General features: G+C 40.4%; 2 protein-coding genes and 1 long non-coding RNA gene across 4 annotated transcripts in view; all 3 read left to right on the forward strand.

Moving 5' to 3' along the window:
* Nucleotides 1-757: 757 nt before the first annotated feature.
* Nucleotides 758-11,534, forward strand: LOC124338275 (brachyurin-like). Of its 2 annotated transcripts, XM_046792394.1 has the most exons (11): nucleotides 758-846; nucleotides 3,664-3,827; nucleotides 4,035-4,060; nucleotides 9,768-9,887; nucleotides 9,963-10,330; nucleotides 10,414-10,502; nucleotides 10,576-10,705; nucleotides 10,767-10,902; nucleotides 10,969-11,105; nucleotides 11,184-11,262; nucleotides 11,324-11,534. In XM_046792394.1, exons 3-11 carry the CDS (start codon nucleotides 4,042-4,044, stop codon nucleotides 11,395-11,397), a joined length of 1,152 nt encoding a protein of 383 aa, XP_046648350.1. In that variant the 5' UTR covers nucleotides 758-846; nucleotides 3,664-3,827; nucleotides 4,035-4,041; the 3' UTR covers nucleotides 11,398-11,534. The 2 variants fall into 2 exon arrangements, with proteins under 2 accessions (XP_046648350.1, XP_046648352.1); XM_046792396.1 differs by lacking the exons at nucleotides 9,768-9,887; nucleotides 9,963-10,330; nucleotides 10,414-10,502; ... (3 more) ...; nucleotides 11,184-11,262; nucleotides 11,324-11,534 and adding exons at nucleotides 4,255-4,562; nucleotides 4,653-4,741; nucleotides 4,823-4,952; ... (2 more) ...; nucleotides 5,441-5,519; nucleotides 5,587-5,831 and having other exon boundaries at nucleotides 4,035-4,177.
* LOC124338411 lies at nucleotides 6,121-6,732 on the forward strand. Its single transcript, XR_006917804.1, has 2 exons — nucleotides 6,121-6,455; nucleotides 6,578-6,732. It is a non-coding gene; the product is annotated as an uncharacterized LOC124338411 (long non-coding RNA).
* The window catches only part of LOC124338267 (chymotrypsin-like elastase family member 2A), a 53,092-nt gene continuing 46,844 nt past the window's right edge, over nucleotides 7,385-13,632 (forward strand). The window contains exons 1-5 of the mRNA XM_046792371.1: nucleotides 7,385-7,906; nucleotides 7,993-8,309; nucleotides 8,373-8,472; nucleotides 8,572-8,849; nucleotides 9,457-9,602. The gene's annotated coding sequence lies outside the window, so the exon portion shown is untranslated. The remainder of the gene's footprint in view (nucleotides 7,907-7,992; nucleotides 8,310-8,372; nucleotides 8,473-8,571; nucleotides 8,850-9,456; nucleotides 9,603-13,632) is intronic.

A 13,632-nucleotide genomic window follows, 5' to 3' on the forward strand; every position in this document is an offset into this window, starting at 1 on the left:
AAATTCGCCCTTTTTTCAAGCAATTATTGATTCCGTCCAATTTGCTTAGAATTTCGTAGCACGTAGTGATTTCAATTCAGGTTGGTTCTTCATTGGGAATGATTTGTTTGTGGTGCATGATGGACTTGGTGAATGAATTCAAAAAGCAATTTCTATTCTGATGGGTGAACATTAATAGGCCGCAGTATCCAAGTGGCAAACTAGATAGCATTAGTTTTAACAAATATTAGAAAGCCAATAATTGACACAGCTCCTACAACTGCTTGAAGTATATTGTACCAAGTGAACATGGATGGAATAACTAGTTGCTGTCCTAGTTAAATGGTAAACCTTGATCTGTAGGCTAGATGGTTAAGTTCCTTCGAGTTATTTGTGAATTGTTTGAAATTATTGTGCAACTAACCCATTGAATTCCCTGATTGAAATAGAGTTCCTCTGAACCAAATTTGGGATCAAGGGCAGCACAGGTGCCGTGCTTCTCCCACTCGTGTTTCCACAAAGAATCGTCGGTGTCGTTCCCGTGAATGTTGGGCCAAATTTTGAGCTACTGAGGACGAAGAGTGCCGATCCTGTATCAGGATCGAAGATGCAACACAAGGATCCATTGTGGATTTGTCCTTCAAGGTATAGGAGAAATTTCAGTGTTTAACTTGTTTGTTTTATTCAAGAAGAATTCTTTACCAGATGCCATGAACGATCCTGCGGGTATGGGCAGACTTATCTTCTTTTCATATAAGTCAGGTCGTCAGGAGCTAATGGACGGCGGAGATGAGTGAATCCCAGCCAGTCAACGAGACGTCAGTACGGATGATATCAAATGTCAACTTGCATCCCCACACAATTTCAGTAAGAACCAACATTTTTTTAGTTCAATTCTAATTGTTAAGCAAGTACCTGGTGTCCCGTAGTAACATCACAAAAGCGCGCTGTGAATGTCAAGTGATGCTCATATTTGTATTTATGGTGATGACCTAATATGGCGCCTACGACCCAACATGTCTGGTTTAAAAAATGACCATTTGGGCATTTCCGATAGCCCCGTTTGTTTATTGCAGCCAAGAGGAGGAACAATGGAAGAAGAGTTAATGTGGTAGGATAAGAAATCGCGAAAGAGAATTCAAGTCGAAACCAACAATGCGATCCTAGCTAAATAATAGATGATTATTAATAAAAATATTTCCAATTGGATTGGACTCAATTTTATTATATTATTCGTGATGTTATCAGTGATTTCTTCAGGGCGACGAACGTCTTCCTCTTTTAATGGAAAACCGGTTGCATAGATTCGTATGTACGACAGGAGGTGACTTTGTGAAAAGTGAGAAAACAAAAAAGATGTTTGGCTGCTACCTGGTGAAGGGGGTGAAGGGCATCTTATCTGTTTGACCATTTGTTGTGTCGAAGCACGCAATTTTTCTCAACCAGCAAGTTGATTATGTTCGATACCTCGGGCGAGATTTGCGTTGCAATCCAGTTGCCGTTTTCGGTTATTTTAAGTTTGAAGGTCAGCAAGTGTCTCGTCAATTTTGTTTTCCATCATTACCCTCCGTACTACTGCACTGTTTGTGCAGCATCATCTGTAAAAATTGAAACGTTCACCTACCAGTTTGGTTAGTTGGAATTTTCTTTTTTTAAAATTCGAGAAACTGACGTTAATCGTTTAATTGTCTTTTAATAGCCCTTACTCTTGTTAATACCTGCTCGATATCCAACTGACACTGCTGCTGTTACGTCGAATCGCTTAAAATTGTTTGTGAAACGCGACGACTGGCCATGGCCACCTTGAATTTCAATTTCAGGACTAAAGTAAAGGAACCGTTGCGCTCAAGTCCGATGCTCTGCAGTCAGTCTGCGATAAGGGCAGAGGAATGGCGTCGAAAGAAAAAAGGTTTCCAATGTCTCGGGCGGTGCTTTCAAATTGCGGGGAATCCCTTTGCTCAAGCGTCGATTGCCATTCGACAATTCGAAAGTCAAAATGGGCGTTGAAAGATATCTTAAGCCTGTGTAGATATGCCTAATGAAAGATATGCAGGTTCTGTTTTCCCGATATTGCTTTTTTTATTTCATTTGTTTGATTTTATTTTATTTCTCAGCTGTAGCTGCTGGATGAACAAGTTCCTGGAAGACGGGTGACCGTTGCGACGAAAGAAAAAACAAAAAAAGGGAATTAAATATTATTTGCCGATGGCGGAGCTGTGAACCTGTCAGGTGTTGCATCACAAGCTCCTCCCATATTCAGCCGGGTCTCGGATAGGATGGGAGTACAGTTGTCACTAACTGAACAGGCTAGAAGAAGGCTGAACACAGGCTGAACCCATTAGAAGTAGGTTGGAAATGATTTGATATCTTAGTTACCATCCTTAAATAGAATCACGATTGCGATGAGTAGAGAAAGATTTTTGATTTCACCGTTTGCGTCGGTTGTAATAACGCCGCTCACCTTTAATCGACCTGAATCAATTTTTCCCAAATGTCCGATTGACTTGACTGTCGGTTTACGGTTGCAGGAATGATTGAACAAATTGAATGTAATACGATCCTGATTGAGAATTGCTGTCGAAAGAGAAGAAAAGATTAGTCGTCAACTAACTTACTAACTATTAGATTATGTCATGTGCTGAGATCCATCGGCCCCATAGCAACAATCGAGGCGTGTGCGAGTACGTCGCATTGACTTTTTCATCTGAGAATTATGTATGTATTCGGTCCATGTTGAGTCCAGTCAGTCCTTTTTCGTCTTTGCACGTTCGATTGTTAATTTATTCAGTGCATTCTCATTGTCAAGGGATTTTTTAACACGTAGACAAACCATTGAACTTGGAAACCAGAACAAGTTGTGAAACAAGATTTTACCGCCCAATTGCGTCGACGATTATTCTTAGAAATATTTGTATTTCACATTTTATTCTTTTAAATTTTATTCAAATTTTTTTTAAATCCTACGTGATTATCGGTCACTTCAATTTGATGGACTAACTAAAATTGAAATATTTAGGCGCTGTTTTCACAGCTCACGTTTCTGTACTCCAAGGTGTGAAGGCGACAGTCACATGAGTCGATCCATTCAATAATTCAAATCGTGATTGAATAATATCTATGAGACGTACGAACTTTTGATTGAAATCAGCAACTCCTTTTCTCTTGTTGTAACGGAACAATAGGATCAATAGGAAAAAATCCTTAATCATCCCCTGGAATTGATTCAGTTATAACTAATCAATTACAATAAAATGTAATTGTTTTATTAGAGAAGATTTATCTGCTTTGTGCATTAATTTTATTCAAATTTCAACTGAATGATAAGAAACCCAAATTGGGAGAGTGAAAAGTAATCGAGACATCAGTTGGGGAATTGCAGAGCTCGTACAGACTTGAACAGCAGCAACTGCCAAAGAGCGACGCCCTAATCAACTTCCGAATGAAGAGTATAGAAGGCCAACAAGTTGATTTGCATTCTGCTCACGACGAGGGTGAACGAAGGTTATAGGAGAAATGACAAAAGTTGCAATTGAACAAGGCGGGGAATCCGATATTGGGTTGACTAACCGGTGAAGAGCGGTTGAGATTATCTTCCGTGTGTCAACGAGCATCAGCAACAATTTTGAAATGTTGCAATCACATTAATTCTTCTCTTTCCTTTTTTTTTTTTTGTTATTGGCAAAGGGCGGTGGCTCAATTCAAGGCAGGTTATGCAGTATACGAATAATTTAAGTGTCTGGGGTGCTTCTTGAACGTCCGCAATCCCGCAATAAAAAGGGAGCCCAGCTCCACAGTGAATCACACTTCTCGTCCAAGTTGAACCATCACCACCATCATCTGCAAGGATCGGTAAATCAAATAAATTATGTTGAGATTTTTAGTTTTATTTAGAAACAATTAAGTTGAATTCTAGTCCATTGTAACTCAACTTGAACTACCATCACTTTTATATTAGAAATAAAATGTTATAATGAAAACACTAAATAAATGTTGAGAATACTGTGATTGGAATGAATGAATTAAATTGATTGAATGTTTCTTAACTTAATTTGATTTAGGAGAATGTTGGGCAATCAAAAAGGTTTATCGACCGTCGTCTTATTGGCGGTCGTGACTCTGTTGAGCAGCTGCAGTCCGGCATCCAGTTTCGCATTCCTTCCCCGCGTCTCCCGTACAAAAGATGCCGTCATTATCGATTGTAAATCAAATCATTTCTTATCATCTTTTTTAAGTTTTATCTGAATCTAACGTTACATGTCTATTGTTTGAATTCAGTTGCCGGTGTGGGCTATGCTCCCACCTCTTACGGCAAGACGTTGTACGGCCAATTTGCCAATCCAGGATTCGTTCCGCTGCCATCAGTTTACGGATGGCCCATGCCATTCGGTTTTCCTAGCTTCATTTCTCCGTCTGCCAAGCAGATTGATGGCGAATATAAGGAATACCTTGACGATCCGCTGACGGTGAAACAAACAGCGCCAAAGTGCGGCACTGGACCGGCCATTATGCCCGCTGCTAGGGACTTGGCTACCGAAAGGGTCATTGGTGGAGCTGATGCCAAAAAGGGTGCTTGGCCTTTCATTGTGAGTTCATGATTGATTCATGTTTATAGTTTTGATCCAGGTATAGATTAGATGACACTTTACATAATTGAATCATTTAAAATGTAATAGGTTGCCCTGAAAACCGACAAAGGTATATTTTGCAGCGGGACTTTGTTGAGTGACACTATAGTTCTACTGGCGGCCCAGTGCCTGGAAAAGTAATAATGATTGTCCTATATTCAATGAAATTACCTCGTTTAGTAAATTGTTTGTCTTTCTTTTTTCTCCTACACGTCAAGAATGTCTATGTATGAATTGTCGACTGTGACCGTATTGGTTGGCTTTCACGCAGCTGATCTATCCGACCTCCCGATGACGAGGAGGATCAGCAGAGTGGTTCTTCACGCCCGATACAACGCCTTCACCTATGTAAGTTGCTATAATTGAACGGAACTCTTTTTGGTATTTGATTGATCGATTTTGTTTTGTTTAGGCCAATGATATCGCCATCATAACATTGGACACCCCCGTGGTTTTATCCAGGACTGTTGCCACCGCTTGTTTGCCAGCGGCCAGTACCGAAGCCGACCAATTCGTCGGTGTAGATGCCATTATTTTGGGATGGGGAGCGGCTGGTAACTAGAAATGACCATCTCATTATATCAATTATTGATTATATGATGCAACTGGGTTTTTCTTTGTTCGATTTCAGACGGAACAGCCACCGGAAATCTGAAACAAGCCAAGACTGCGATTTCGTCCAACGACGAGTGCAGGGCGGATACGATCTTTGGTAAATATGTTTCGGCCAGCACTACCTGTACCACTACTGGCACTCCATTCACATGCGCGGTACGTAAACATTCGTCTTCCAGCCTAGGCAAGTTCACACTTTATAACATGTGGTTCAATTATAGGTTGACGTTGGCGGCCCAGTAGTCACCCTCCCGACACCAGGCACCTGGACCGTCATCGGAATCAACAGCTACACCAAGGGTACGTTTTTCATTCTAAATCATTTGGTAAAAATCAAATATCCAGCGGTTTCGCTTGTTTTTGACAGATTGCGCCGCTGGTGGCCTTAAAACCCAAGTGGGTTCGTTCAGGACCTGGATTGACCAATACATGTAATAAAAATGAACAACAAGGACAACGACGACCAACACGGAACGACACGATCATGAAATTTGAACTCTTCTTTTTTTAGTTATATAGTTTCGTTTCATTCGGTTTTGGCTAAGTAGCATTAATTATTTCGAGCCATGTTATTTAAAAAATTCTGAATAAACATTAGCACAAGCAAGCAAATACCAGCTTATTCGTCTGTTGATTCAATTTTTAAAATTATTCTGGATGAATGTGCTAGATGTCCAAGCCAATCTAGTTCAGCAAATGTTTCGTAAAAGGCAGTTAAACGAAAATAAAAATAAAACTACTCTTATTATTATTTTCCTGTCCTTGTAAAAGATAATATTATCTATTACTCTGCTTGCGCGCAGCTATTTTGTATGTAATAACTAATTAACTGTGAGCTAATACGTATTAACCTGACAACATTGTTTTGAATCGGCTTCGGGAGGCAGGGTAAGAAAATGAATCCAAGATGGCCGCTGTGTAATCCAATCCTTGTAAATGGCGGGAAAGTTCTAATACTTGTCGACTTAAGTCAGTTTCTTTCTTCGTGACGCCTCTGGACGATGTGGATGTGGTTTCCATTTGTGTGTCTGGTTTGCATTTTTTGTATTGTTTTATTTATTATCTTAGATTAGTTGACGAAAGAGGAAGGTCGTTATAGACTGGACTCACTACACGGCATGTCTTCAGATTTGGATTCAACTGCCGGTCGTTGGCCCAGCCTTTCGGCCAATGAGTCAATGATCTTCCGGTTACCGATGAACTTACTCGACAGTTTACGCAGATGTGTAAAGTAAGGTCAGTAATGTATGGTCTCTGTCTAGTAATTGGCTTGTATTCAGTGTTGACCTTTACGTTTTCTTACCTTTACCTGCATTTCATCTCTTCTGTTTATGTTTGGTTTTGTCGAAACCTTTTAGTTATTCCGTGCAACAAAACAGCAATATCGAAGAAGATAGGTCACTGCCACCAACATGTACGACTGACACCTTAGCTGAATAGCTGTTCGCTGTTCTAGTCAGAATGCTGAAGTGCTCAACTAGGAAAAGGGTGCCTCAACTACGTTAGTTTGGCGGTTACATTGCAGTATGGACAAGATATGGTGATTCAGCGTTGTTTTATATTCACGACGTCAAAAAATCTTCCTGCTTTTTCGTCTTCACGCACATCAAGGTGAATATCCATTTTCTCATTTTAGCATGGCATTCGCTTTGTCAAGATACTGTTCGTGTCGATGCACCCCTTTGAATGAGAAAAGTCGACAAGTTTGAGTTAATGTCGTGGATTATTGCCAGAAATTCAATCCATTTTAGAGTTTCTTAGTTAATGGAGAGTTAAAAGCAACCCTTTTTTATTCAGGGTAAAGTCTTGTTATTTTAAACTGTGCTGAATTTTAGCTATTTATAATTCAATTCCACTGCAGCACCCTTTCTTATTGCAAAACCGGTAGCAATATAGAATTGGACTAGTGTCGGAATGACGCAATTTGTGTTATGTTCAAAGTGGATCGCTATGGGATGTCGATGGTCACTACACCGAGTGCAGCCATCCGAAATCGACAACATGTCCTTTTCATTTGTTTAGTTGATTAGCATCAGTTTTTTCAACTTTGTTGACATGAATAATTAGCTAAAATTCGATTTCGACGTGTATGTTTGCTTACGTTTATATTGTTTGTTTTCATAATTTCATCTCTTTTGTGTATGTGAACCGACCCATGGCAGTCTGGGCGGTAGCTGTGACAGCCACTCGTCCATCTTCGCCGCCAGGTCATTTGGCGCTGGGCCAACCGCAAGTCTGGCTCCTCCTCCATCAGCTCCGCCCTTCAAGGCCGTCCCGCCATCAGCAGTCGTCGAATCCATAAAGAATTATAGGCAGCGGTGGGCTCGCCAGAGTAATACGTCAGCAAAGTGAAAAACGTCTCGAATAAAAGCCCATCACGCTCCGCTTGTCCGAATGAAAATACATGCCGGCCGGCAGTGAATTAGGACTGACACATGGGCGCCTTATCTGATCGAATGATGGGAACCAGTTTGACGTGGCCGTTTGTGTCGCTGTATGCTCAATTAGGTAACAGAACACACACCCGGATATTCGTTTGTTAGTTTGTGGATTGGATTCGCTTTGCCTTTAAGTTAATCTTTGCTGGTCGACAAGCGACAAGTTATTGCCAGTGACGAATCGCCTCACCCGAGTGTTTGTCGGGGCTTGTTATTCCCAGAAATTCAATCCATTTGTGTCTCTTCGAGGTAAAAACGAGTTTTTAACAAAAGTTTTCATGTTTTCAGATTTCGTTGATTTTCATTAATTTTTGAAAATTTCGATTCAATTGCAGGAACACCTCTGAAATTTGACTGTCGATTAGTCGTTCAAAGAATATGCTGTGACTTTATGCGCGCAGTTGGATAGTTTGATTCGTCTTTTCGATTGGTGATGAAAAACCGGTAACATCGGAGTGATGTCGAAATGACTATTCGTTCAAAATGGCTTGAAATGGAAAGTCACCAGACGACCTTGTATTACCGAATCAAGACAAATAGAAAACTGCCGACCTCCGCTGCGGCAGTGGTACGGGAATAAAGTGACGTTTAATTAAAGAGCGACATCATCGGCGGTCCAGTATAGTCGGAATCAACAGCTACTACACCACAGGTAAGTGTCTATATACAAGACATTTCCGTTCAATTCAAATAATCGGCGGTTTCATTTTGACAGGTCCTTGCAGTTCTATATAGTAGACTACGTGCGTGCGGCTCATTAATAACCGGTACCACCATTTTTCTCGTCGTAATCCGAATAGAAAACCCAAATCACGGTAATACATTTCTCGCTTTCCTTAGCGTAATCAAATTTGAAGTAATAAATAACACTATGATTTTCATGATGGCAATGGATATTGCCTCTTTACTTACAGTACAATAATAGCAGCAGAATCTATTGATTTAAAATGAACTTGGAACCAACTGACTTCTGATTTGTCACCTAGTGAAATGAAAATGCCCATCACCAGCAATTGACGCTGGAAAGTGGAACATCGGATGCTGGAAGAATACCCGTCAATGAGAAATCCTCACCGGAAGCCGCTGACAATAGGATCATAGCCTAAATGTAAGCTGATGTGGACGGATTCGAATTGTGCCATTCATTCAATATCTACTCGAAAGGAAATAACATGCGTCTTAATATACTCAGGTAAATCTTCTCTTCTTTGCAGTTGTTTGTAGAAATTCTAAGCCGAGTCGTTGTCGTCCGAAATTCGTCCTTCCTTCCTTATTCTTTTGGTCATATTCAACCAAATCCATCCAACTTTGAAAAGAGATCCTACGTGTTTACCCGTTGTACCAATTCATTTGTGCCGTCTCATCGGTGTAGTGTAGTCGGATATTGGGTGGCCTGATGGCTGTTCAACAACATCATAACGGAATGAAGGTGAACTGATGGCAGAACGATTCACATTTTTGCGTTGTCCAAACGAAAAGTCACCAAGACCTATAACAAAATATTGTGCAAATTCAAAACCAAAGAACGAGTTTGAACAGCAGGAAAAGGAGATCCGAATCAACCCCTTAATGAAGAGTATAGAAGGCCACCAAGCTGATTTGCATTCCGCTCGCGGCCAAGCTCGAGAGAAGAGCTAAAATTTAGTCACGTAGTTTTACAACACGGGGAATTTGGTGGGTTGATTAACCGATGTTTTATTTTACAAAGCGCGATTCTTTCCTGTCTGCGTGGCATCGCAAACCAGTACCACTGACATTGGATTTCTATTAATCCCTTTCCTTTTTCGTATACTTTTAAGGGCGGTGGCTTAATTCAACGCAGTTTATGGAGACATGAATATTGAATAAGAAGGGTCTGGTTTTTCTTGAGCGTTTTCCATCCTGCAATAAAAAAGGAAGCCCAACTCGAACGTGAATCACAAGTGTCGTCCAAGTTGAAACAACACCACCTCTGCCAAATCAACAAATTTTAAATTGAATAGATCGACAACATTTCATTGCTGAACCCATCAGTTTTGAGGTAATTTTGTTTCTCATTTGAATGTTCAAAATTGAATAATCTTTTGCAACGTAATCTGATTTAGGAGAATTATGGACCACCATCAAAAAGGTTTTTCAACCGCTGTCGTCTTATTGGCGGTCGTGTCTCTGCTGAGCTGCTGCGGCCTGGCGTCCAGTTTCGCCTTCCTCCCTCGCGTCTCTCGTACAAAAGATGCCATCATCATCAATTGTATGTCAAATTAGTTATTTCCTCTTATTACCTTCTTAATTTATATTATTATCGTACTGTATGGTTTGAATTCAGTTGCCGATGTAGAGTCTGCTCCCTCAAGTCAAGCCAAGTCGTTGAATGACCAAATTGCCGATCCAGCATTCGTCCAGGTGCCATCCTTCAATCCTCACCCAATGACGTTTCGCCAGCAGCAACAGCAGCCCAGTGGATGGTCCTATTCATTCGGACATCCTAGTCCCATTGCATTTGAAGATGCCTGGTTCAGCAGTAGACAATTATCACAAGTCGATGAGCAGCAGGCGGTAGAAGAGGTAGACCTAAAACAAAGTGTCGCTCCAGCGTGTGGCCGTGGGCCTACCACTTTTCCCACCACAAGGGCATCGATAAGCGAAAGGATCGCTGGCGGGATCAATGCCAAGAAGAATGCTTGGCCTTTCATGGTGAGTTGATTAATTTTAATCATCAATTGAATCGCCTTTCGTATTATCATTTCCTTTTTAACTACACCTGCATTCGACGATAGGTAGCTCTGTTACTTGAAGGGGTCATGTATTGTGGTGGAACTTTAATAAGCGACACCAAAGTTCTATTGGCGGCTCAGTGCCTGGAACGGTAATGCATAATCTCGGACATTTATTTACTTTTTCATGGCTCTTAACGTTTTTCTCACGTTTCTCGTCACAAGAATGCCTTTGCATTACATGTCGTTATTGACTGTATCGGTTGGATTGCATTCCGTGCTGCCGTTAGACGCCCCATTGACGAGAAGAATCAATAAAGCTGTTCTTCACAACAATTTCAATGCTGCCAACTATGTAAGCAAATAAGACAGAATGGAACACTTTATTATTTATTTCAATTCAATTTTAATTATAGACCAATGATATAGCCATCATAACGTTGGACGCACCTGTGACATTTACCAGGACTATTACACCCGTTTGTTTGCCACCGGCCAGCTCAGACCCAGACCAATACGCGGACCAATCAGCTGTTATTTTGGGGTGGGATAGTAAGAAATGATCGCCATCTTTTTGTTGATTAACCGTCAATAAACATTTTATTTGCTCAATTACAGAACCTGATAACGCCGTCCTTCAACAAGGCACAGTTTCAATTTCGTCCAATTCCGAATGTAGGATGGATCCAGCCATTGGACAATATGTTTCCGACGCGTCTATCTGCGTGACTTCAACTACCAAATTCACGTGCACAGTAAGTCGGTGATTCCACCTCAGTAATCTTAATTCACTTTCCTACGGGCGCTCAAACAAAAATTGAACTCGATTACAGAAGGACATTGGGGGTCCAGTAGTTGTCTTGTCCTCGCCAGGTGTTTGGACTCAAGTCGGAATCAACAGCTACACCAAGGGTAAGTGTCTCTAAATCAAATAAGAAGCACCAGTTTAAGTTATAATTGTCTTATTTGATAGATGACTGCGCTTCCCCTGGCCTTAAAACTCGAGTGTCGGCGTTGAGGGCGTGGATTAACACATACATGAAATGAAAATCAACCGCAAGGATAACAACGACGAGCAAATGAAATAATGAAAACCACATTGTGAGATTCGAGTTCTTCATTGTAGTTATTGTAGTGAATTACTTTTGGTTTTGCTGACTAATATTAAAGCTACGCACCATAAAGCACAAGTTTATAGTCCATTTTCATTTCACAAAAAGAGACAAAGGAACAAACAATTCAAACGAGAAAAAGACCAAATGGTGGTGTGGTTACCTTGGCAACAATCTTAAGTCCTTCGTTCGAGAACCGTCTGCTTGTCGAACAAAGGATTGGGCCTACAAATGGTGTCAAGCGTAGACTAGTTCTGCTATCGGCCGCTGGTGCGCATCGGCGTAAACCGCGCACGACTTTTTGCTCGACTTCCTCCTTTTTCATTGGAATCGTAATTTTAAATTATCGATATTTATTCCAAACCAGCTGGTTTCGTTGAAAGGCTGAAGGCGCCACGTCGTCAAAGGTGATATCAGCAGGTGAACACCGTGACATCAGACTACTGCCGTGGCAACAATTATGTGCTGCAAGTATTGAATTTGTCTTATTAGAGAAAACCAGTTTTAACGTGGCCGAAGACGTGTTCGGCATAATGCTAAATGTGATACTCACGTCCATTGGGAAAGATTTCAGAAAGGTTCCGGTTTCGTTGCAGAATTATCCAACGCCCTTTCCAGGTTTTTTGTAAGCACTATTTTGCTTAACCTTGAAATATTCTAATTACCATTACTCTCGAACTTTGTCTCGTGCGTCCCTGTAGCATATATTTTTTTCCATTTCAGGGTTGGACAAAGTGTTGGAAGTACTTTTTGTTGGCAATAATTTAATTGGGAATGAAGAAAATTATCGTGAGCTATGCTTGTAACATCAGATCAGCAAGTAGATACCAGAATATGCATACTTGATGATTTTAATTTGAGAATGCTCTTGTGATTATGCTACCTACAATTATAAACCATGCCTGGAAAGTCAAAACAACAATTCAGTTGCAATATCCAATTCACATATCAAGCATCCAAATCATTAATTGGATATGGAGTTATTTTTCGAGCAATGTTTAATTTTTTTTCTGTTGTGAATCAGATGATGGTTCTTTTAGACTAGGAGGCAGGGTTAGGAAATGAAGGATGACTGCCGCTTTAAACTAAACTTCTCATTTATATAAGGAAATGTAATTGGCAATGTAATCAACCATTTAGTATATTTGATTATTGTGTTCCTTTAAATTGTTTTTTGGGGTGATACTATGGTATGTATGGTAAGGTTTACAGTAAGGTTTTGTGTTACTCTACTTCCCTAATAGTCTTAATCAGGTCTTAATAAATCAATTAAGAACCCTTGCGTCTTATAGTTTGTTATAGATAGCTGATAGTTAAATTTTCCATTTGATAATTTGTTTTTCTGTTCATTCAGTTGGCAGCTGTTATACCCTTTCTGAAATCAAATGGCGATTCACGGTCAAATACGAACCATCTTTTGGATTGGATTAAAAAACGAAGGTATCGAGACATGTTGGTGATAATTGATCGAGTTGACATTGGAACGTGTTTTGTGTTTGAACGAAAATTGAAAAGTAAACACTACGACCTTCAACAGAAAGATGAAAACAAAAATCCCACTTGAACCAAACGGCAAATTTCAACAACACGAAGGCGACACCCAATCAACCTCCAAATTGAAAGTACAGACTGAGACCCACCATGCGAGTCATTTGCATTCTGCTCACGGTGAAGGTTGAGACTATCCGACAGCGAAAAAAGTCAGAATTCGACAACGCGGGGAATCCTGATAGTTCACTGGCCGACGTAAGAAGAACCGACTTCCTTGCCCTCTGTGTGACACCTTGCATTAGCAATAAATTCAGGTTTTGTTTTCCACCAAATAAGGGCATGATTCAGTTTTGCAAATTATTTTATTTTTTCTTTGTTTTCGTTTCCAGTAAAGGGAAGGCATTACGAAAGGTCCTCTAATCTCCGGATAAAAGCGAAGAACGTTGGGGCAGGACGTTTCAAATGAGTCGTTGCAGTGGAAGCGTCAACACGAGTTACACTACACGGCCAACAATAGTAGGGTAAGTTGCTCTTTCATTTGTTATCTATTTTCTTTCTTACGTATATTCATGCTACAGCTATGAGGTCTTTACTCTAATCTACGCTCTTGACATATTTATTTTCTTTTGATTCCAATTCTAATATTAATTGATTATCGTTTTAGGAAAATGGTGGGTGC

This window comes from Daphnia pulicaria, chromosome 4 (genome assembly GCF_021234035.1).
Source record: "Daphnia pulicaria isolate SC F1-1A chromosome 4, SC_F0-13Bv2, whole genome shotgun sequence".
Classification (NCBI taxonomy): Eukaryota; Metazoa; Arthropoda; class Branchiopoda; order Diplostraca; family Daphniidae; genus Daphnia; species Daphnia pulicaria.

What these genes read in the sequence shown, in the direction of transcription:
- LOC124338275 (XM_046792394.1), top strand. An exon ending in AGATGCCATCATCATCAATT is followed by an intron (nt 9,888 to 9,962) that starts GTATGTCAAATT and finishes GTTTGAATTCAG; the next exon opens with TTGCCGATGTAGAGTCTGCT. An exon ending in AGAATGCTTGGCCTTTCATG is followed by an intron (nt 10,331 to 10,413) that starts GTGAGTTGATTA and finishes ATTCGACGATAG; the next exon opens with GTAGCTCTGTTACTTGAAGG.